Source organism: Manis pentadactyla, chromosome 14, assembly GCF_030020395.1.
Source record: "Manis pentadactyla isolate mManPen7 chromosome 14, mManPen7.hap1, whole genome shotgun sequence".
Lineage (NCBI taxonomy): Eukaryota > Metazoa > Chordata > Mammalia > Pholidota > Manidae > Manis > Manis pentadactyla.
The window spans coordinates 48574454-48597776 of NC_080032.1; the positions used below are offsets into that span (position 1 = coordinate 48574454).

At 38.8% G+C, this 23323-nt stretch overlaps 1 protein-coding gene across 1 annotated transcript in view; it reads right to left on the reverse strand.

Moving 5' to 3' along the window:
- Positions 1 to 23323, reverse strand: part of KCNH8 (potassium voltage-gated channel subfamily H member 8) — a 347390-nt gene that overhangs the window by 196019 nt on the left and 128048 nt on the right. The window contains exon 3 of the mRNA XM_036901045.2: positions 10464 to 10595. Coding sequence (XP_036756940.2) covers positions 10464 to 10595 — 132 coding nt within the window. The remainder of the gene's footprint in view (positions 1 to 10463; positions 10596 to 23323) is intronic.

Sequence of the window (23323 nt, forward strand, 5' to 3'; positions counted from 1 at the left end):
AAAAAAAATCAACCGAAATCATGATACTTACCTAGTCTCATGGCTACTTCTTAAAACTGTGCACCAGTGTGACTCAGGGCTCTGCCCTGTTCCTCTCTTCTGTCCTGGGTATCTCAGTTTCTTTTTGACACTCTTGAGTACATTTCTAAGTGGTCACATTTTTTTAACCCACTTTCTTAACCGACCAACACTCTAAGGTGCTTATCTCATATTGCCCTATGTTTTATTTAAGACTCCATCTACTAGAAGTGTTTGCCCATATTTGTACTAAGATTGTACTAATAAATACTATAGTTTGTATCTGATATGCTTGGAGTATCCAATTTGCAATCTTTGTAAAAGAATCACTAATTTCATTTACAGTCAGAAATTCTATTTTCCTTTTCTGTACTTTTATTGCCTCTGCCCTTTTTGCTACTTTATTTTATTGTGTGACTTATGACCTCTCATATCCTTAAAGATCACCACACATCCCTTAATTCTCAGATTACTGTGAGGGTTTCTCAGCTCAAACATTCTTTTTCAATGTTCTTTTCCTTTTAAATCATACTAGACAAATTCCAAAATGCCACAGGGACTGTGAATCTCTTAATGCCACACAGTTCAATCTTTGGTGTGTCATACACTCACCTAAATGTTGGGGCTCCAAAGTGAATCAGAGGTGGCCTCTGCCTCCCAGGGCTCACAGTGTAGAAGGGGGAAAGGAGCATATGCAATAGCAAAGGCACAAGCAGTATGCCCTTGGGCACCATGTCTAACTTGCAACACTTCTCATCAATATGATCAGTCATTTTAGCAGCTTTAGAGTTAATGTATGTTCATCTCACCTTCCATCTTGCATAAACATCCTTGTATGAATGTCTGCTATTAAATGCTAATAATTGGGCTAAACTTTGATTCCCCAAATTTTGTGTGAATATGTATTTCTCAAGAACTGAAGGACGTATTTTTAAAAGAGACCAAATAAAGTTGAGTATCAGGTACTTTTAAGAGATTGAAGCAATACATGAATACTTCAGTAGACATTATGCAGTAAAACTTCTATATCATCTATGAGCCAAATCATTCCCCCCACAGTGTGTCAAATCAATAGGCTAAAAGCCTCATGGAATTTTGGGGAGATAGGCAGGATTGTTCAGTGGGATGGAAAACTGATTTTTACTGAGGTCAGGCATAAACTAAACTAAAACTAAACCAAAGCAAAGCAAAGCAAAGCAAACCAAACCAAATCAAACCAAACCAAACTAAACTAAACTAAACTAAACTAAACTAAACTAAACTAAACTAAACTAAACTAAACTAAACTAAACTAAACTAAACTAAATTAAACTAAACTAAACTCAAGCTCCCCTGAAAAATAGGGACCCAATCTTTCCTCCTCAGGGAGCCCAATGTTTCCAGCGCTCTCCAAACAACTGGCGTCTAAGCTCCTGGTACGTGCTAGTCTGTTTTTCTCACACTGGCAAAACCATTATCAGCCTAACCCACCTAACAAACAATACAAAAAGGGAAAACACCCCACATCTACCCTGAAAAGCACAAGCCCATGCCCTGCCAGTCCTCAGCAGGCCTCTCCACAAAATGCTAAACCAGACACACAGCTATTCCTGCCCGTGGCTGCCAGCTGGTCCCAAGTGGTGGTAGCGTCATTCATGAAGCAGCATGATGGCTTTGATCCCCAAATGGAATAGTTCCTGTTACCAAAGCCTAGATGAATTCTGGTGGATATAGAGGATATTGCTAAGAATGCATTCAACCAGAGAATGAAGTTACATGGTGTTTAAAACACTGTCTGAACTAATTGTCTTAATACATATGTGTCTACTGTTCCAGTTAATTACTCATTCAGCTGCAAAAAGTTTTTAAATGTTCAATTATCTATTCTTGAAGTAATAATACTAGAAACACCTTTTGTAAAATCAGACTAATAAGGTACTAGTTTCATAAAGTTTTCATAAAGGATCACAATTTACTGACCAACAGAACAAATTCAGTCCACAGGTATATTTTGATGGCTGCAGAATATTCAAATATTCAAATTTTTTCTTTCAAATAGAATGACTCAATGAAGCATAGCACTCACTGTATTATACCTCCGTGCCCACCATGACCTATTTCATTCATCGTATTATCCTATGGTCTCTAAAGGCAACCTAGTTCACGAACACTTGCTTACACTATTTACCTTTAGAAGATGTTAGAAGAGAATAATATTAGTGAATATGTATACAAAACCCACAAGGTTTTTTTTTCCCTTTAATATAGTTAATACAATATGATACAGATGTGATTAAAATTCTTCAATCATCTTAAGCATCTATCTGGACTATTAATTTAATATCATCATCTATTTGGTATAGATCTACTGGAGGTAGAAATCTCTCTCCTCAAAAAAAGTATCAACTTTTACAATACCTCTTAAATTAGGCAAACAAACAAAAAAATCAGAATAGTTCAGCAGGTGAAAGAAACATCATTATGATGCTCCACATTGAAAATTAACATATTCGAAGCACATAAAAGTAATCTTAGATTTGATTAACATCTGGTCAGTGGCTTAACGTCTGTCCTTTGGAGACTGTTTTTTATGACGTTTTAGGCAAATAACTTGAATTATCTTAAAAAATGTGACCAAATTGAGATTCTCAGAAACTGAAAGACAAACAGAAGAATTGACAAGAACAAAAAATCAGTCAACAGCAGAGATTCTATTTGACGTGAAAGAGCCGCGCAGCACCATCAGTAATAACACATTGGAGAGGGAGATGACTTTGGTAAATACATGTCAAATTGTCTTTGACTTAAATCAAGCAGAACACAGCCAAACAATGTATTCATCAGAATGGGCACCTGAGACATGCAGCTTCAATAATTACGACCTGATTATTTTGAAAAAGCAAGAATTCTACGTTGTTTTCTATCTCTAAATAGTCAAGTTTCTTAAACTGGGGATCATTTATACATTCACTTACTCATCCACCCATCAATCAGATATTTATTGGGCATTTACTGAGCGTTAGACACTCTAGATGTGTTGGGGATGTGATCCTGAAGAAGAGAGGCAAAACCTATTGGTTCCCTGATGAAACTTAAATTTTAATGGCGGAGAGAACAATTACAATATAAACTAACTTTTGAAAAAGGTTTCAGGTAGCTATAAAGGCTATGAAGATCACATCATGGAGATGAGAAGTACAGTGGCTGGAGGTGTCTAACTGCAGACCAGATGGCCAGGGAAGGCCTTTAAGGAATGTCTATGACCCAAGGCTTCACCAACAGGCATCTTGCTAAAATACAGAATCTTATTCAGAGGTCTGAGGTAGGGCCACAGATGCTGCATTTCTAATGAGCTCTACTGAAGACGCATCAGGGCCTGTATAGTATACAATGAATAGTAAGGACTCTAAATAAGAAATGAGAATAGGGATAAGAACTGGCCAGTGCTGTCAGTTTCCATGACAATCGGGCCGGGTGTGGGGAAGGAACTCACCAAGTCCAGCCTTCTGTTCACCTCATTTCCCGTCTTCAGTCATTTGTTTCACAAGAGGCCCCGGGGCATGACAGAAGGACAAGTGCTCTGAGCCCCAAAGGGTCTGGGCTTCCAGCCCGTCTCCACCTCTTCACAGCACTGAGGCTTTGAGCAGTTCACTTACTCTAAATCTCACTCTCGTACACTGTAGTGTCCTTGGATAATCTGTCTGGTTTACAGAAAATTATCACAGATCGATAGACACCCTAGGTCGGCTGACTCAACTTCACTTCCTACCTCTTCCTCTTTTGGCTATTTTTGCTCTAAAAGTGTAATTGCTTAAAAAATATCTCCAAGCCTTTGATTCCCTAGTACACCTATTCATTGCTATTATTTCTTCTGCAGCCATGGAGTAACAGGAGCAGGCAGATGGAATATAAAACTGCTGTCTGTGTACTTACTAATGCCAACCTGCTGCTGCCTGTCAAAAGTCAGACCACCAAGAGACACCGCTGCATTTGAATCCTGATTTGCATCACCACCAAAGGTAGTGGAAAAGGCTCCACACATCAACCCCTAAATTGTCAATTCAAATTTGAAGTGCCCACTTTTTAGAAATGATAACTGAAATCTCCCAGTTCTGGGACAGCTGACGACGCTGTTGCCACATAACGAATAGCCACCTGTCAATCATCATTTCAAACCAAATGTGGGACACCCTGAAAGAAATAAACAAAAAATAACTGCATTGCACCCTGTGCCTAGAAACACAAGGTGCACATTATCACACTCAACTGGCTTGAGTGGAAAAGCAAGATAGCATAATGAATGAACTGCTGCGAAAAAAACGTTTGGAAAATTTAGACAGCTGCAACAGAGGAAAGGAACTTTTAAAGGAAGCTAAACGCTGCTGTGTAGGTGAAAGTCCTTTAATAAAATTAATGCCAGCAAGCATGTACTCAGTGTCTATTATGTGCAAGGCACCACAGAATTTCAGACATGCGAAGCAGTGCGCCATCTTCAAGGCCCTTAGTGGTTTGGCAAAGACGAGCGAAGTCAGCAGAGCGACGCTAGCAGCGAGGCACAGTGAAGCCTAAGGGAAGGAGCCTCACTATGAGCTAAGGCGGTTCAGGTACCTGACAATAAAGACAGTTGCTGGGAAAAGGAGTGACAAATATGTTCCAAGTGACGGAACATCTGGGGACATGGGTGTGCAGAAAAAGAGCGTGAGTCTTATTAGCTGTCACAAACAGACCAGCCTGACTTGTCCAGAGACTTTTCAGCAGGTTAAGGCAGAATGGTAGTTAGAAAATGGGCTGTGGCCTTATAAGCTGATTCTTAGGTGAGCTGAGCTTAACCCTGCTTACATGAGCTAAGGGCACATCTGTTGAAAGAAGAAGTGCTGTGTCCTCTCAGGCCTTTCCCTTGTGCATGAGCACCCCTTGTGTGCCTCTCAGGGTCCAAACCTTCTCTTACAAGGACACCAGCCAACATGGATGAAGGCCCACCCTCTGGTCTCATTTTACCTTGATTTCCTCCATAATGGCTTTATCTCCAAATACAGTTGCATTCTTAGGTCCTGGGGTTAGGGCCTCAACATACCAATTTTGGGGGCACACAATTCAGCCTGTAAAGCTCCCCAAGCCAGAAACCTGGAACTCAACACACTGCCCTCTTCCTTCACTTCCCATTGTCAAGGCCCCACACCATCTAACCATCTCAGACAGACACGATAACGTCCTGAGGATTTAAGCCCTGCCTGCTCATCTAGAGCTGGACTTCAACTCCCTGACTTAAATAGGCAACTTCTGAACGAAGGTCATCTACCTGTTATTCCATATCCTGAAATTAAAATCCCTTCCTTTGAGGATCAAACGCCACTCTCTTCCAAGATTTGCTTCAGTATCAGGTTCCTGGTGACCTTCTTGTCTCTGCTCCGATTCTTGCTGGCCCCACGCTATGTTATTTCCTTGTCTGGGAAGGATCTTCTGTTTCTGCCACTCCTACTATCACTGACACACGACATTGTGAATAGTGGATCATGAGCTCTTCAGAGAAAAAGAATCCCAACAAAACACACACACACACCCTGGAGTGTGACTGTTTGAATGTAAATCCTAGTTTTGCCATTTTTTCTGCCATTTTTCACTATGTTGCCTTTGTCAACTTACTTCAATTCACTGGTAAATAGGAATACCACCTATTTCACAGGGTTATAATGAGAAGTAAGGGCCTATTCTGTATGCTCTGTGCTATGTGAGTTACATTTATTATCTCATAAACCTTGATGAATTTAATTTGTGCATGGGGCGCCACAAAATGATGCTGTCCCAGTGGCCCCATCAAGATCCAACCTTGCCAGCATGCACTTACCAGAAACACCTGCCAAGGAATCCTAACACACACCTGTTACAATCCTCCAGTTCAGATTCACTGGCCCACCTTATACTGAACAAATAGGACCTGCTAGCCTTAAGAGGAAATCCCTGGCCTCCTAGGTAATCATGCATTTCCATATTGTCTCTTCTAATTCTCTAGAAGACTTGCTCTTGCCCACAGTTAGTGAAGGCACTATTATTTTTGTCATTTGATGACTGAAAACAAATACAGACATGTATGATGACCACATCTTATGGATGAGGAAACTCCATCTCTGAGGGGGCAAGCAGTTTTGTCTAAGGCCTAACAGCTAACATGTGGTAGAACCAGGATTTGAGCCGAAGCTTAGATGATCAAAAGCACAGTCCCCATTTTTGCATCTTCAAGCAATAATTTGATACTGAAGGCAGAGTGGGTGCATAATAAATATGTGTTGAATCACTTACTCTATTATTAATCTACTTCTAAATTATATTAAAATACTTGTTACTGATAAGAGAAAATTATGTTAAATTCACTCAATATGCTAGCCATGGATATAAAAGTTAGTGGTCTACACACTATCTTTAGAAGTAAAATATGTGTCAAAAAGAGGAGGCTCGTTTAAAAGGTGGTACCAGCTTTCTGCTAAGTCCTGCTCTCTCTCTCTCTCTCTCACACACACACCAGATCACCAGCTGAAAGCTAAGTGTATAAGTAATAGTTCGCATTTTATGCTAATCTTCCATCAGTGCTGCCCATTTATGAAAGGTCTGTACTGTATCCCATAACTTGTTGGCCTTTTCTATAAAATATATTTTCCTTCATTTCATTAAAATCCAAACCATGTAGATATTAATGTTTAAAGTATTTAAAAAAATTAAGTACACTTAATAAAGTATTTTTTAAAAATTCGTATCCCTTAAACAAAGTCCATCAGATGAGCCTTGGTAGGGAAATTAACACAAACCTTATTTCTACACCTTAGGTGAGATTCTGAGATACATCTGTACGAGATACAGTATCAGGTCAAGTCATGCTAGATGCTCACTTAGAGTTTCCTAGTGCCAGGATACAACAGTGCTCCAGTTACATAGGGATAGGTGAATGATTTTCAAACACTTATCTTGAAGTTCTACAAATACCACACACTAAGGTGTGCCTTCCCTGCAAGACATGCCATCAACTGGTGATTTTTAAGGTATTTTCCTCTAATAAGTACAGGCAAAAAAAAAAGAGAGAAATATGTATTCTTTATGATCATTTTACTACCATGTTGACTTACAATAATTACTTTGCTTTATAAAAGTACTTCATACTTTTGTGGAGCATTTATAATAAAGTAGTGATAGAAAAACATATGTTCATGAGTTTTCAGTATATGTTAGAAATGATACCTAATTTCATAAGAAGTAATAATCATTTGAGGAGAGTCCTAAAGCTACAAAAAGATTTAGGGACTTGCCTATCAAATGCTTCAAAATTCCTAAATAGAATTTTTGCATTACATGACTCACATTAAAAATGTTTTGTTGATAATTTTTCTTTAAACTTTGGAAGACACAGTCTTCACATTGTACATGTTCTCTGAACAAAAGGGGACTACTTTTGAGCATAGTTTAATAGAGTTATTTAAATACAAATGTAAAACATTTTTTTGACGAACCTCTGGGTCGGTATAATTGTTATTGGTTCCACAGAGTGTTCAAGTGCACGCTCTGCGTCCCCAGATGGCGGGTCCGAGGGCCTCTGACAGTGTGACACACGGGGGGCTCTTGTTGCTCCTTTACTCAGTTCTTCCAAGAGGAGAGTAGGGATTTAATCTGATTGAGTTTGGAAGGAGATAATGGCATCTAGAGGGGGGTCCTTCCTCTTTGGGGAGCAGCTATCTTTGGGGAGTACCTGGTTGCTCTGTTCCTCCCAGCTTTCAGTTACACCTGGGGGAATTCTGCCACTGCTGATGAGAGCTCTGGCTGTGACGGCCTGGTAACTTGGCCTGAGTCGGGAGTCCCTGGGGGAAGCTCATCTGCGCTAGATACACGCCATATTCTATCACTTTCATCAGAAGGGAGGGTGATATGCTGGACTCCTGTCTGTCTTACTTTTACTTCCTTCTGAGCTGATTTAGAACTTGGGTGGAGAAAAAGGGTGTTTTTACTAAGCTCTTTCAAACCCCAAATGATTGAGCATACTTTACTCCTTTTATCTGCTGCAGTCTTCCAAGATGGGGCTCTCTCCCCTATCTGCAGACATGAGGAACGTAAGACAAAGATGATGAAATGAATTTTATAAAACCACTGTGCATGAGTCTCATGTTCAAAGCAAGTCCAGTTGACTAAATTGCCCAGTTTGAAGCAAAAAAAACCCCAAAACAAACAAAAAAACCCAGCCATTGAGTTTGGAAGGAGATAATGGCATTTATGGGGGGGCCCTTTCTCTTTGGGGTGCAGCTATCTTTTGGGAGTCACACATATATACACATATATACACACACATATATCTTTATATTATACATAAATTTATATTATATAGTTTTATATTTCTGTGTACACATCTATGTGAGTATATATAATATACCTGCACATATAACATTTAATATATAGGTAATAATTTATTCCAATAATCATTACTATGGTATAGTAAGAAATATACATTTAGTCTTTGTTATCTGTTCTTGCACACAACTCTCTAAGAGTTGGGGTGTCCAGACTGATGACTGTCTTTGATAAGCTAATGAGTGATTGGCAGCTGGGACCCCTAGCTAACCAGCATGGAAGCCGACAGTCAGAAAGACCAAGGTGAGATCAGAGGGTTGGAACTTTCAGCCCCTCCCCTTAAGCCTCCTGGAAGGAGGAGGGGCTGGAAATACAGCTAATCGCCAGTGTCCATCATGACTATGTAATGAAACCTCCACAAAAACTCCTATGCAACAGGGCGTAGAGAGCTGTGAGCTGGTGCACACTGAGGTGCAGGGAGCATAGCACCCAGAGAAAGCGTGGCAGCTCCACGCCCCTCCTCCCCACGCCCTGGGCAGCTCTTCCATCTGGCTCTTTCTGAGTTGTACATCTTGTAGTAATATCAGTGAAGTTTTCTCTGCATTCTGTGAGCCCTTCTAGCAAATTATCAAATCCATAAAGGGTGTACATGTTAACTCTTGACTTTGTAGCCAAGTTGGACAGAGATGGGTGGGTATCCTGGGACCCAAAACTATGACTAACATCTGAAGTGAGAACACTCCTGTGGGAATGAGCCCTTGAACCTGCAGGGTCTGACACTGATTCTGGGTAGTTAGTGTCTGAACCACATTAAATTACAGGCCCCCCAGCTGGTGTTCGGAGAGTTGTAGGACTGGTTTTTAGTATGGAAAGAGCACACACATTTGGTGTCAGAAGTGGTGTGTGAGTAAATCTAGTTCATATTTACCGTTTGTATCCCTGTAATAGCAGAAAAAAAAGTAAAAACACAAACAGTGCACACTGATTTCCAAATTTCCTTTTCTCCCATTGGACAGATATTATATTTGCTGTAGCAGCCAAGTAACTTTACATTTACTCTTCCCTGGTGTATGTAAAACATGCCACAGGATTTAGTCATGCAAATTACTCTTCCCTGGTGTATGTAAAACATGCCACAGGATTTAGTCATGCAAATACACAGGACAAGAGTCCTGAATTTGCAAACATTTCAAATGACAGAAGTAGGGGATAGAGGCACCAAACCATGATATTTCTACATTCATGATGTCATTGCAACATTGCAACATTCATAACATAAGAGTTATGAATATTTATCAGTTGCTGTTATTAAAACACTCACACAGATTTTTAAAAAGAGTTATATTTAAGAGTCCATTCCTAAAAAGACACAGGTGCTGAAATTTCGAATAGCTGGTTCTCATAAGGAACTTAGCAGGGAACCCTTACAATGACAACTGCCTTTTCTCTGGTCACTAAAATATCTAATCCTACTTCTGTTTAAATGTTATAATATCAGCATCTTTTCAGTGTTAATTTTTTCCAGCTTACATAAAATGCAGGGAATTTGTTATATGCTATAAACAGAAGATGTAAGTTAATCAACATAAGTCTTAGAATCTTTAAGATCATTTAAAAGCTTATTTGTGTCTTCAAACAAATTATTACAGTTATAAACTATCAGATACACATACACATTTGTTTGCAACTTCCACTTGAGCAACCACTAAACTCAAATTCTTAATTTTTTACATAAAATGAAAGTTTGTACTTCTAAATTTTGAGCTACTGCACTTTAGATGAAACAGAGATGTATTCATATCATTCTAATGTCACTTATTACTATCAATTCATTTTTTCCCTAATAAAATAAGGTGGTGTGAATGTCATATTCTGATAAACTGCCTTCCCATGCTCATCCTATTTGCATAGGAATACGAATTCCTGGTAGGTGTCAAATGAGTCTTTGTTATAAAGACGAGAATGTAAATTCATGTGAGTCTCTGTGATTTAGGAATAGGAACCAAATACTGACTGCTAAGAGTTATGAATATTTATCAGTTGCTGTTATTAAAAAGACTTGTTTTTCCTCCCAGAGTTTCTGAGTAAACAATTTAAAAATGTTACTCCATATGTCAGTGTTTTCTGAAAACAGTACAAACCTTCTTTTTTATCTTCTGGAGTAATCTTCACTTTCGTATCTGTTATATCTTTGAATGAGGCCAGAAAAAGTACCACATCTCCTTTTTCATTCTTTATAGGAACAATATCCAATAGGCACCAAAACGGAGACCCTGTAACAGTAATAAAAATACAAATCAACCACTGCCTCGAGTTTTCTATGAAAACCTCACTTACTAGCAATACAGTTAATAAAGTCCTTACTGTTTCCTTCTATCCCACGACTGCCCCAAAATTTTAACAATGTCAGTTTTTAGATTCCATAAATGTCTAGACCATATGCATCTCTCTTCATTTTCAAATGAAATGCTTTCTCTGAAAATAAGGCAGTATTTTAATCAAAAATTCTTGTCTGCGCTGAGATATTTCTGTTTATGTCATTCAAATTGTATGTCTTTTTTGAAATTATTGATGTTGAAGCATTCCATTTTATGAAGCATTGTCCTTTCCCACCCCCAGCACACACTGGTGGCTAAATAAAGACCTTTGTTTGGTATGAGTTTGTTAGAGGTTTATTTAGTCAGTTTAAAAAATCAATGACTGTCTACCAGAATGGCAAAAATAAAAAAGATGGAAAATACCTAGTTTGGGGAGCATGTACAGTTATTTGAACTCTCCTGCATTGCTGGCTGGTTACAAATTAGTATATATACTTTAAAAAACTGTTCGGCAGTATTAAGCCATAGCCTCATGATATCAAGTTATTACAATATCATTGGTTATATTCTCTATGTTGTGCTTCCACTCCTGTGACAATTTATTCTAAAATTGATATTTTGTACCTCTTTCTACCCTTCACCTATTCCACCCATCTTCCAATAATCAAGTTCAATTTCCTCTTCTCTTGGTAACCAGAAGTCTGTTGTCAGTATTTATGGGTCTATTTCTTTTTTTGTCTGTTTTATTTTTTTAGATTCCACATATAAGTGAAATCAGAAGGTATTTGTTTTTCTCTTATTTCACTTAGCATGGTACTGCTAGGAGCATTTAGCAATGTATATAATTATTGAATCACCATGTTGTACATTTGAAACCAATATAATATTGTCTATCAACCACATTCCAATAGAAAAGATTAGTCTCATGATACACTATACAGTAATGTGAATGAATGACATATAATAATTGACAATTAAAAGGATGAACAATGCTAACAAAATGTTGAGCAAAAACACAGACACAAATGAGTCAATTGCATTTGCATTAAGCAAAAAAATAGACAGAAACAAATCTATGGAGTTAAAAGTCAGGTTGGCAGTTACTTTTGGGAGAGTGTGACAGGAAGGGGACACAGGTCTGGACGTTTTGGGAGTCTGGTCAAGTTTTGTCTTATGAATTTTACATTGTTTACATAGTAATGTTCAGTTTTTGAAAACTCATCAAACTCTATACATAGGCGATGTGTGTGTTTCAGTATGGATGTTTTGTTTCAAGAAAATATTTTAAAAAGCAATAATCAAGTTCAATTCTATTTTTTGAGGAAAAGAACCATGAGAAATATCATTCATAGACTAGTTAAAAATTAAGGCTTATATTTTGAAATTATATACATTTAAAACTGTATTAAAATTTCTGTGCTAGATTTCTGAGCAAAAAGCATTTCTGGGCAGAAAAAACTGAAAATTGTGAATGTTACTGCCTAAAAGCTAAACTATTAATCTATTCACATTATAATTTTCCTTCATTTTTCTTTTAATGGGGAAAAGGAACTTTAACACTGGGAAGTTCCATCTTATTTGGGAATTGATTTCAAAGATGGTTATTAGACAAAAATACCAGAATCAGAAATATACTTGATATTTTAATTTGTTTTGTATATACTGTATTAGATCTCACAATTTCTAAGATAGCTGATATCTCCAACCAACCTTGAAATCTATAATTTTCTTTTCAGTTGAGCACCAGATAAAGGCAGTTGATTTGTATTTAGGGGCCATTTGACATAAAAATCATATTTTATTATAGCTGCTGTTGTATTTTTTGAAGAGCGTGGTCGAATACACATGCAATAAATGTGTGTATAATGTGCTTCTATTATATAAAGTGTGTGTGGACTATGTGCTTGTCCCCCCACATCTTCCTAATAGTTTCAGAGTCATGATTTCCTCCTTGTTCTTTTGATTCTGACCTATGGTTTCTTTCCATTCATTTGCCAAATATCTATGCCCTAGAAATCTCACTTCAGTATCCCATCACCAGGCTCCAGGAGACCTGAGGTCTAACCATAGCTCCACTCTTAACTAGTCATGTGACCATAGGGAAGTCAGCTAACCTCTTTAGAACCTGGTTCCCTCACTTGTAATGTCCTCACATCTTTCAGCCCAGTGATGGATATAGTGTTCCAAAAACCATGAGACAATGAATCAGTTCTACTGTCTATGATTAATGGAGAAACCTCATAAATGAATTATATTCCTGGCCAAACAGAATATTCATACCTGAATGGTTCTTACATCAAATTTTTTCTATGGTCACCATTTCAAGCTGGGAGCTTTTTCACTAATGCTGTAGCTACGGTACTAACATAAACAACCATCAGATCAACCTGTCAATCAGATCCTAGGAATAGTAAGTGGGGACATGGAGGATGGTTAAGAATTTGATATTAAAAAAAAAAAATTCGATATTTTGGTTCACATTTTGGAGCATGTCTCCGTCAAACACTTTGTGAGAACATCACTGAAATCTGAACAGAGACTATTAATTTTCCTGAAAATCCACTTTATCTCTGCACTCAGAGAAGCAACATCATTGTCTCCACAGAGCCTTTGCACAGGTGTACCAATGCATTTTCAAGGTAGGCAAAAGCACAAAATGACGTGAAAGCCACAAAAATAGTTGCCAACACAATATCCTCTGATCAGCCCTTGACACACAGCATCATTTCACTTCATGATCTAGGAGAGTTGAAAGAAAACTTTGCCTTTTAAGTAACAATGAGATGTGATCTCTGGCATTTATAAATTCAATGAAACTTCATTAATATGGGTCCCTCTAAATTCAAATTTTGTAAACATTTGGCATGGACTAGGCAGATGTCTGCCTTCCCACTGCATATATGACAAATAATTGTACAAGGGCACCAGGCTAGGAGACATATAGGTTTGTTTTCTTCCTCTCCTCTTTCCTCCTTCCTTCCCTTTCTTCTCTCAACTTCTTCAAATTTGTCCACACCAACTACCTTTCAAATATGGCCTTGGGTACCTCTAAAGTTAGAAAGCAAAGGATATGCCACTTGCTTCTTCCTCCAGAAAAAGGGCTACCCTCTTACATGGCAGATGCCAGAACATACCAATCAGGTTCAAAGCAAAAACCTTCACACTTAATTTGCTCACTTCCCTTCCCTTAATATCCTTCCCTTCCCAGCATTCCACCCTGGCTCTCTGACAAAATCTTCAACCTCGCTTAACTAGTCAGTCATTCAGAGTCATTCCCTAGGGTTGGCCTCTTCTTTTATCCATGGACACAATGGTGATCAGGCAATGTCTTTCAATCAACAGCAATTTAGTCTTGTACAATAAATGGGGTTAAGGTGGTAGGCAGAAAATCCCTCAGCCTCAAATCCAGAGATGTGCAGGATTCTTTTAAGCAGTTAGAGGACAGAAATCTGGTATCAATTTTAACTCCTTCTGTATATACCATCAGTAATTACCATGTGGGTTGGGGAGTGCCAGAACATGAAGCTCTGCCAGGATTTAAGCTAATAACACCTTTAATTTCCATGAATAAATACAATTGATGGAGAGAAAATAGAGATTATACCCTATATGGTAAGATGTATTTTTGGAATTGCATAAGTAATCACACAGAGTTTAAATCTGGTGGGACGTCCTAGGTCTCCATTTGGGTATTTTCTTTTTCTTCACTGGGAAACAAGGGTGTAGGAGAATTTGACTTGCTAATATTTACAACTGTTAGAAGACGTGTATGCTTCCCATACCCTGAAAAGATTATATTTTGCAATAAGCAAGAATTAATGGTAAGGTTTCCAGAATGAGTTCATGGCTTAATAACTCAATACAAGAAGGTACAGACATAAAGAAAATTGAATTATGAGTTCTTCCCTTTAATGACTATGCTGTCATGATGAGATACAAGTTGTTTCCTAATGTCACACAGCATCAGAGAGTGGGATGTGACACTTTGCATGTCCTCTTCCACTAAGCAGGATTTGGGTTGGATTTTTAATGATAAACATGAGTGACTTTTAGTTTCTGAAATGAAGACGAATATAATATCCTGAGTGTTAAGAGCATCAATATCATGTGACCTAAACATGTCCAGGGGCTCCTCAGGTTTGCCATTAAGTCTGAAGAGTCTTGTTCTCCACAACTATTGTCTTAGTGCTACTTACTCAGTGAAGTGGTGACAGGTTTGCTAGTTTTTAGAAATTAATCCAGGGGATACATTTTGGGGTGGGGTGAACAAGACTTGCCGATGGCAGCTGAGACGGGCCGTGGGCAGCCATGGGACTCCCAACGGATGCACATGGAGCCCCTGGTTGCCCCTCCTCTGGACCACATCTGCTTCTCTCCTGTTCTGGCCTTTATCATCACTCACTGGCCCTTCAAAAGAGTTCTCCCTGTCTTAGTTTTCTTCCTGTGCTGCTCCCAATCAACTGTGAGAATGTAGGATCCTGACTAAAAACCCCCGATGGCTTTTCACTGATTGCCTAAAGCATTAGCACAACCTTCTTGACTCTTTATCAATATGGAAGCTTTATTTTCAAGGGGATAGAAAGGAAAACAGGAGTGGGATGGACAGTGTAGAGGCGAACTGAAAAAGAGGGGGAAGTCCTCTGTCACATCCAGGGCTGCGTGGGAGACAAACCCCTACAACAGCCTCACCCACTCTTCTTGGTGCTTGTATGGTACTGAGGGATGAAAGCATGACTCTGATGAAATATTAGGCAAAGTCTTAATGATGTGCAGGGAACACCTCTTCCAAACACCATCCATCTATAGTGCAGCCTACACTACACACGTTGCAAATTTTTGCTCAATCCCCATTGAATTTTCCTGAGTGGACACCCCTTCTCCAGATGCTCAGGACACTAGGAAACCAAAATAAAGGCCACTGAGGCCCTGGCACCCTGAGTGGCCACGGAGAGCAGAGTCGGGTTGGTGGGGGATGAGCCGAGCCAGCTGGGGACGTCTCTGAGCTGGGCAGTGGCTAAGGACCCCTTCCATTTCAGTGTTTAATGAAGAATGAGGATATCATAAAATGATGTGCTTTAAATTTGTTTCTGTGTAGAAAAAGAGACCGGCAGAATACACATAAAATACTATGAGTGGCAGATTGTGGGGCTATAATTTCTTTTCTTTTTAGGATCCTTATTTTCAGTTCTTCTAGGATAAGCATAAAGGAATATATAGTGGGATTCTGGCAACTCTAGGGGTTCGGAGGATAGATGAAAGGAGTCCAAGCCTTGGCAAACAAGAGTGGTGAGGCCGTATTTCTGGGGAAATGACTTTGTATATATTTCCCATGATTGAAGCCCTGGCCAACATTCCATTTCAAACTCTGAGAAAATTTCTATGCTACATTAGGAGATATGAAAAATAAAAAGGGAGGAAGAAGAAAAGAGAGGGAAAGCATGAAAAGGAAGGAATGGAGGAATAGAGGGAGGGAGGGAAGGAGAGAAAGGAGGCGATGGGAGGAAGAACAGAAGGCAAGTCAAATATTGATTAACTTATTTGAACGTGCAAAGTTTTTTTTCTTCATTCCATTTTGTCCCAAGTTCCCTTTATCCTTAAGTACTTTACTCCTGCCTCAGGAGTATATAGAGCTATCTCTTAGAAATCTGTAATAATTGGAAACAAGAGGAACACAGGAACTGGAGAGCCACAAAAATATCCCTAAGATGTGCTTCAGTCAATCCATCCACCATCCTTGCTCGACAAATCATTTACTGGATTATTGACCAGTAGAGCAATTACTTTAGAAAACCAAACTGCTTCTGGTGATGAACATAGGTAATTCTTACCTACAGCTGAAAGGGTTTTCCATATATGGTTAAACACAAATTCAGCTGGGATGGGCTTAGAGGAGGAGCAGGCTCAGCTGGATACACTCCAAAGAGAAATAGAAAGGGGTCCTGGCAATATAGTGCTCACAGCAAGGACCTAGTGATGGCAGTCGGATCATTTTTGAAGCTTCTGTTACATGCTAGACATGTGTTACGTGTATTACAGCTAAACTTCTCACAGACCAACCTGACCAATATTTTACCAAACTTAGCATATTTTACAAATGTGTAGTATTTTCTTCAAGGTCATGCAGCTAATAAGTGTCAAAGAGCAGAATTTAAACACAAGTCTGAGTTTGACTTTCTAATATTGCTCTACTATAATATTCTGGGAATGATCCTATTCTCTGAGTGACGCTTTAGGAATTGAGTTTCATTTAATTTTTCTTTCTACTTATGCTATCAGATATAATGACACATATGCATTTTAAAAGGTCACGTTGTAAGAGATCCAAGTGAAATAAAGCCTCTGGATGATCAACAAATTTCCCTTCCAACCCTAGAATAAGAGTGGAAACTCTATTTGAAGCAAGATTCAGCTGCTGTAGTTTCATATTGGAATACATGCTTCATTGAGGCTCTAATTCTTAAATTCGCTTCAGTATCCAGTGAGACGATGGGCTTCCAAAACCACTGAAAACTGGTTTGACTTTCTATGTATTCACAGAGCTTCATGATTGCAGTTTTTCAGTGCATTACTTGAGTTAGTAATGTATGTAGCACCATATTCTGACCTCATTCACAAGGTCTTTGCCTGACTCCCTCCCAACACCCATGCCTCTGCCCCACCAGTATGTTTTTGCTTCTTGCTCTCCTAGGAAGTTTCAGAAATGGTGGATCTCCATACCCTGGTAGCTCTAGGTAGGACACATAGCAACATTGCCTAGACTCATCTCTTCTAAGACTGGAAATAGCAAAGAGAACTGTGTCCCAATCAAATCTGAGCCATGATTTTCTTTTTCAATGATCCTCTGGTGAAAGAAGGCCAGATGGGATGGACAATTGTTAGTGAGCAGAAAAATGATCCTAAAGGCTTGGCTTCATGATTGCTACTTGTAAGCCACTTCTTTCTGAGAGCAAGGCTCTGAAACAAACTCATTCCCTTGATGTTTGACTTTAAAAAAAGCAATTTAAGATTTCTTCAAGCTTGCAGTTGTTCAGTGAAAAATAACTTGCTTTAAATTAGAATTTGAGGATCAAGTTAATTCTCTTTAACTGCATAAGGCTTTACTTGGAGCAATCTATGGTCTTTGCACAGCAATGGGAATAATTGTTGGAGCCAATACACATAATGCCTACATGAACACAGCATGGTTAAGGGGGTCTAGGATTCTGAGATTACTTAGTTTGGGACCCCCCCAAATATTTAGAGGTTATATGGAAAGTAACTGGACATAAAGTTACTCATTCATTCATTCAACAAGTATTCATTGAGCATCTTCTATAGCCAGGAACTGTTTTAAGTGTTTGGATACATCAGTAAACAAAACAGAATAGATCTCTGTCCTATACCTTGAAAGAACTTATATTCTACTTCAGAGAGAAAAATAATAAATTATAAATAGTTGCAGAGTTTATTAGAAGATTTTTAATGTTACAACAAAAAGAAAAAGTAGAACACAGCAAGGGGATAGAGAATGTGTGAAAAGGTGGTGCAAGACCACAGCATGATACTCTTAAGGAATTTCTCATGAAAATGCTACTGAATATTGCTTTTGCAAGTTAATGACTGTTTGTGTATTATTGCAGGTGTTCTAGAAGGAAATGATGACAGGACCATGGTGCAGGTCTGAGGCCAAGAAAAGCAGAGAAGGAAGAAAGAAAAATCAGATGGCAATATCTTAAACTGCAGTGCAGATTGCAGGAGTTTGCCCAGGCCTCCAGGGACTCACCCAGCCAGCTACTCTCACAGCAGTCCTACATTTTCCAGGAGCAGAATTGCCTTCACATCCCTGTTCCATTCAGCCACTGGCTGGGAGCAGCCCTTGGGAAGTTTGGCCTCTGTGCCAACACAGTGGCATCTTTCAGAACACAGCAGCTGAGGCCATCAGCCAATTACTATCCTGTAATCAGCCAATTATCATCCTGTAAGAGATGCACATTCTCATGGTTGCCGCAGTTAGTACAGGAGACGTCTCATATTTTTGGCAGAATATCCGTGCCCCCTCCTCTTGTCGCGTATTTCCATACTCCATTGGAAACCAAAGCGCCTCTCTGCATGTAGCCCTGGTAGAACAATCAGATTGGGGGCTTTGACTAACCCTCATTGGAGGGATGGAGGAAATTGTCCAAATTATAGCAATCAGTCTTTCCCTTCTGCTTATTTTCATCTTGAACAGAGGGACCCAAGATCAAAAATGGAGGAAGCAAATTCACTAAATGGTGAAGGTGAGAAAAATCTTCTGGTTCTTCCTGCTGTTAAACCTCACAGGACCCTACTGCTTCCTGCCTTTTCCAAGGGTTGGTTTTCATTACTTTCTTTGGTTCTATAAGTTATGACATATGTTTTCAATAAAGTAATATTTTTTATTAAGATAATATGAATCAGTTTATGTTGCTTATGAAAACTCCTATTACAAAAATGATATATTTAGAAAAGGATAGTCAAGATATAATGAGAGAATGCAAGGTTTAGATGACACTGCATGTGGTTGGTCCTGGATTCTTAATTTACTTGCTGAGTGTCCTCAGATACAATTTTTATATGTCTGCACCAATATGCATACGGCTATATGACTACTTCTTAGGGTTAGGAGTTTTAAAGAGGCCAATGCATATATGTATGCATATATAAAATATTTTATATTTTCTGACTTATTATATAGAGTAAGGGCTTCATCCATATATGAAATGATTTAATTCTTCAACTCTTAAAAAACAATCAGGCACAACTATGGGTCAGTATTAATACTTTTAAGGCTAGGAGATAGTATAGGGTGGGTATTTGTTATAAAAATCTCTCTTTTTTGTGTGCATTTTGTGCTTTTCTTAAAAATAGAGAAAACGTACATTCCTTTGGAAAATGGATATATATTCAGTATTTCCTTGAACTTCTAATCTAGTGTGAAGTTGTAACATACAAAGTCACCTCAGATTGCTGGAGTTAGAAAACTTCTTAGAGATGATGAGATAGAACTCTTTATTGTGAAGATGAAAATCCTGAGTTCAGAGTGGTTGAGTAAATCATTTGAAATGAATGTCAATTGTTGGAACAGCATCGTATGGCTCTCAGTTTCATGGGCTTTGTGTGAAACCTGGTGCATTTCTTCAAACATTAAAAAAAAAGAATAATTATCACATGAGTGAATAATCTAGTTTTGATACCTTAAAATGAAAAATTATACTTGTGTATTGCTGGTATTGTTGATAAAGTAAGTGAGGACATCTAACAAATTCAGCATTGATCAAGTCCTTTTTAAGCAATCAGGTTCAGAATTAGGATCTAATTAAGAGGTCGGGAAAGTATGGTAAAAAGGATGGAAAGCATGTTGTAATGGAGAAGTCAGAAATTTTGAAATAAGAACTTGCAAACAAGGAAATAGGAATGAAAAAAAATGGTTAAGGATCTCATGACAGTTCTCCAGTGTATAAATACATGATTGCAGTTTTAGGTGTCAATTTAGCACTTTCCAGGAACACGCAGACAACAAACATACTGACTATTTCTTCCATTGTGCAGTCTTGACTCTCAGTGAAGATGCATGAACACTTCGCCAGATTGCCCTGAGTCACAACTTGGCAGGCATGTGAAGCAAAACAGTGAGACGCTTCCTCAATTTACTGCTTCTCCCCTAAGACAGGGCTGAAGCAAAGCTTTAGGCCAACCTCTAGTGCTCACGTATGCACTGCTGTGCCCACCACACTCAGATGATGTATTGCACTGACAAGGCGGCCCCAAGACAGACATCGTTTTGTGAAAAGTAAATTTGGGCATAACTTTTTTTCACTAACTTCCATATGATTAAAGGCATTTCCTTCCAACAGCAAGAAAGTACATTTGGAGCCTATACATGTAACTAAAACATGACCATTCAGAATTCTCCTAAACTGTGAAGGCTCCACTTTGACATTCAGCCTAACAGATTTGGTACATTTATCTTCACAGGTCAGCAAACTTTCTCTATAAATGACCAAATAGTATACATTTTTGACTTTGCAGTCATACAATCTCTGTCTCAACTACTCACTCTGCTATTGTGGTGTTAAAATAATAAATAATACAAAAACAAAAGAGCATGACTTTGCCCAATAAAATGTCCTTTACAGAACAGACATGCTGCCAGATAGGGTCCACAGTCTGAAGTGTTCCAACCCCTAGGACTTCACTTTTGATTCTTTGGGAGTTTTGACCAGATTCCATACTGCAAAGTATTTAAGAATCACTATTTGTCTTTCTTTAGGCAGAAACCTTACTATCAGTTTCATAGTGGTGCATTCTAAAGATGATTATCCAGACAACTATTTTCCTAAATAGAGGGTAGCCATTTCCTTTCTCTTTTGATAATGAAAATATACTTAATTATCCTTCACCTAAAAAACAAGATTAACTATGAATGACCTACATGTAGGGCTCACCTTCCAGTTCCACTAACAGAAGTGACTTTAGGGCTGATGGCATTTGAGTAGGGACTTTCTGAGCTGCATTACGAAGCAAAATCCATGTGAATTAGGAGGTTAACAGAGTGAAACAGATTTTGTGGTCAAAGAGTCTACATTCTCTCAGGCCACAGCAACTAGAAGCTTAAACATGTGAGAAACTTCTCTGGCAATATATTTTATGAGTGGAAAAGAACAGGTAGTTTTCTAAAATGTTCATAGAAATTATACACAATGAAACAACCTTAAGCAAAAAGACCTTTTTTTAACTTCAAGACATATTCTGAATTTAATATTTTCCCTTTTAATAGTATCTTTTCTTAGCACTGTTAACAAGATTTCTTTCACTGTGTGACTCCTACTATGATTTCTAAAGTAGAGTGCTTTTTTTTTTTAAATAGTGGAACATGATGTTTCAAAAGACAATTTAGTGAACTCAAAATTGAAAAATTCTGGGAAAGTAAAGATTTCGAGAAAAATAGCTGCCCTTATCACAGATGAAATCAGTTCCACAGTTACAGCTTGGTTATACTGCCAATCGGTAGAGATGTTCTAAGCCATAAGATACTTTTTTTTCACTTGATGTCATTTTTAGTAATGATGCTTCTAGGATCTTATCCTCGGTGCTCTGCAGATTCATAAATATGTTTAAAGAAACAAGCATCTAAAAACTTAAATCCACACCCCAGCCTCCCCTCTTCTCTTATCTCAAAGCATATATACCCCACAATGTATAAAAAGCCAGTTAGCTGATTTCCATTGCAGATGCACATTTTATAATCCTTCTTGACATTTTCTTCTTTCTCATCCCCCAAACCAAAGGAATTACCAAATCCTGTCAATTCCAGATGCTAAAACTCTTCAAACAGTTTTAAATCAATTCACTCTTCGGTCTTTATTGACTGCATCCTCGACTAAGGCAGGGCTTTTCAAACCTAAGTGTGCAGCAGAATCTGCTGGAGGGCATGTGAAATCAGATGGCGTGGCTCCCCCTCCAAACTGGCTCACTAGATTTGGGCAGGGCCCAATCATTTGCTCTTCTCACAAGCTCCAGGTGATGACGATGCTATCGGTCTTCAGATCACATTCCGAGTGGCACTTGTCGGAGTCACCAGAGGCACTAATGTGCCTCACAGGGCAGCAAAAATGATTTTTGTAAAATGAAGTATTCATTCTGCAACTTCCTTAATCAGAACACTTTGCCTTTCACATTTGCTGAGGACCCATGTGCCAGGCACCGTGCAAGTACCTTAAAAGCAGTATTTCATTTGATCTTTTGAAGCAAGTGCAGTTACTAAATTGTCATCTTACAGATGAGAAAACTGAGGCTCAGGAAGCTGAAGTAAATTGCCTCAAGTCACACAGTTCTTAAGTGATGGGAACATTTTCACATGGTAGATACGCATCTAGGCTCAGAATCATTAAAGCTAGCATTTATGTGGTTGTTAATATTTTCTATCACTTTCTTTAGCTGATCCTCTGAGCAGCTTTAAGATATAAATATTATTTCTGTTTGCCTCTTATGGGCGAGATAGGATAGTAAAGAGTGAAATGACTCTGCTAAGGCCACATAGGGCCTGTCAGTGACTGAGCCAGGAGTTGCATCAAGTGTTTACACACAAAGCTCATGAATTTTTCTACTCAAGGACACTGGAAACGGTACAAAGTGCTCTGTATAATAAGAAGATTTTTGCTATATTTCTTTTCTCAAAGATGCATCAGAAAATGTGAATTCACTGGAACATCCTGCCAAGTTGCCAAAGGCCAACAGTGAGACTACATCTTAGAAAGCTCTTTCAGCTCTGAGAGGTGTTTACATGCCAGAGCATCTAGATGGAGCAAAAACGCTTCCTCCTGATACTATTCATCCTGGTCCCATGGTCTCCAGCCCTGAGCTGGAGTTTCCCAAGTCTTGTGCAAGTTGCTGGCCTTGCCTTATTCTCTGATGACCAGCTCTCCAGCTGCCTTCCCCAGGCCTTTAGCCAGCGCGCTCTGGGCAGGCACACCACGGCCTTGCTGCCTCAGGTGTTTTACTGTATCTGTGCCTGCTTTGGCCTGACCTCCCAAGGGCAGCTGTGACAGAAAGAACTAAGAGCAGAGGGACATCAGTGACTAACCCCCAGACCCCAGTCCAGCATTGGTGATCTAAAACACCTCAAGACAGCCTGGGCACTTCCCACGCAGACAGGTGGTGTTTTATCAACCCAGCAGAAAACT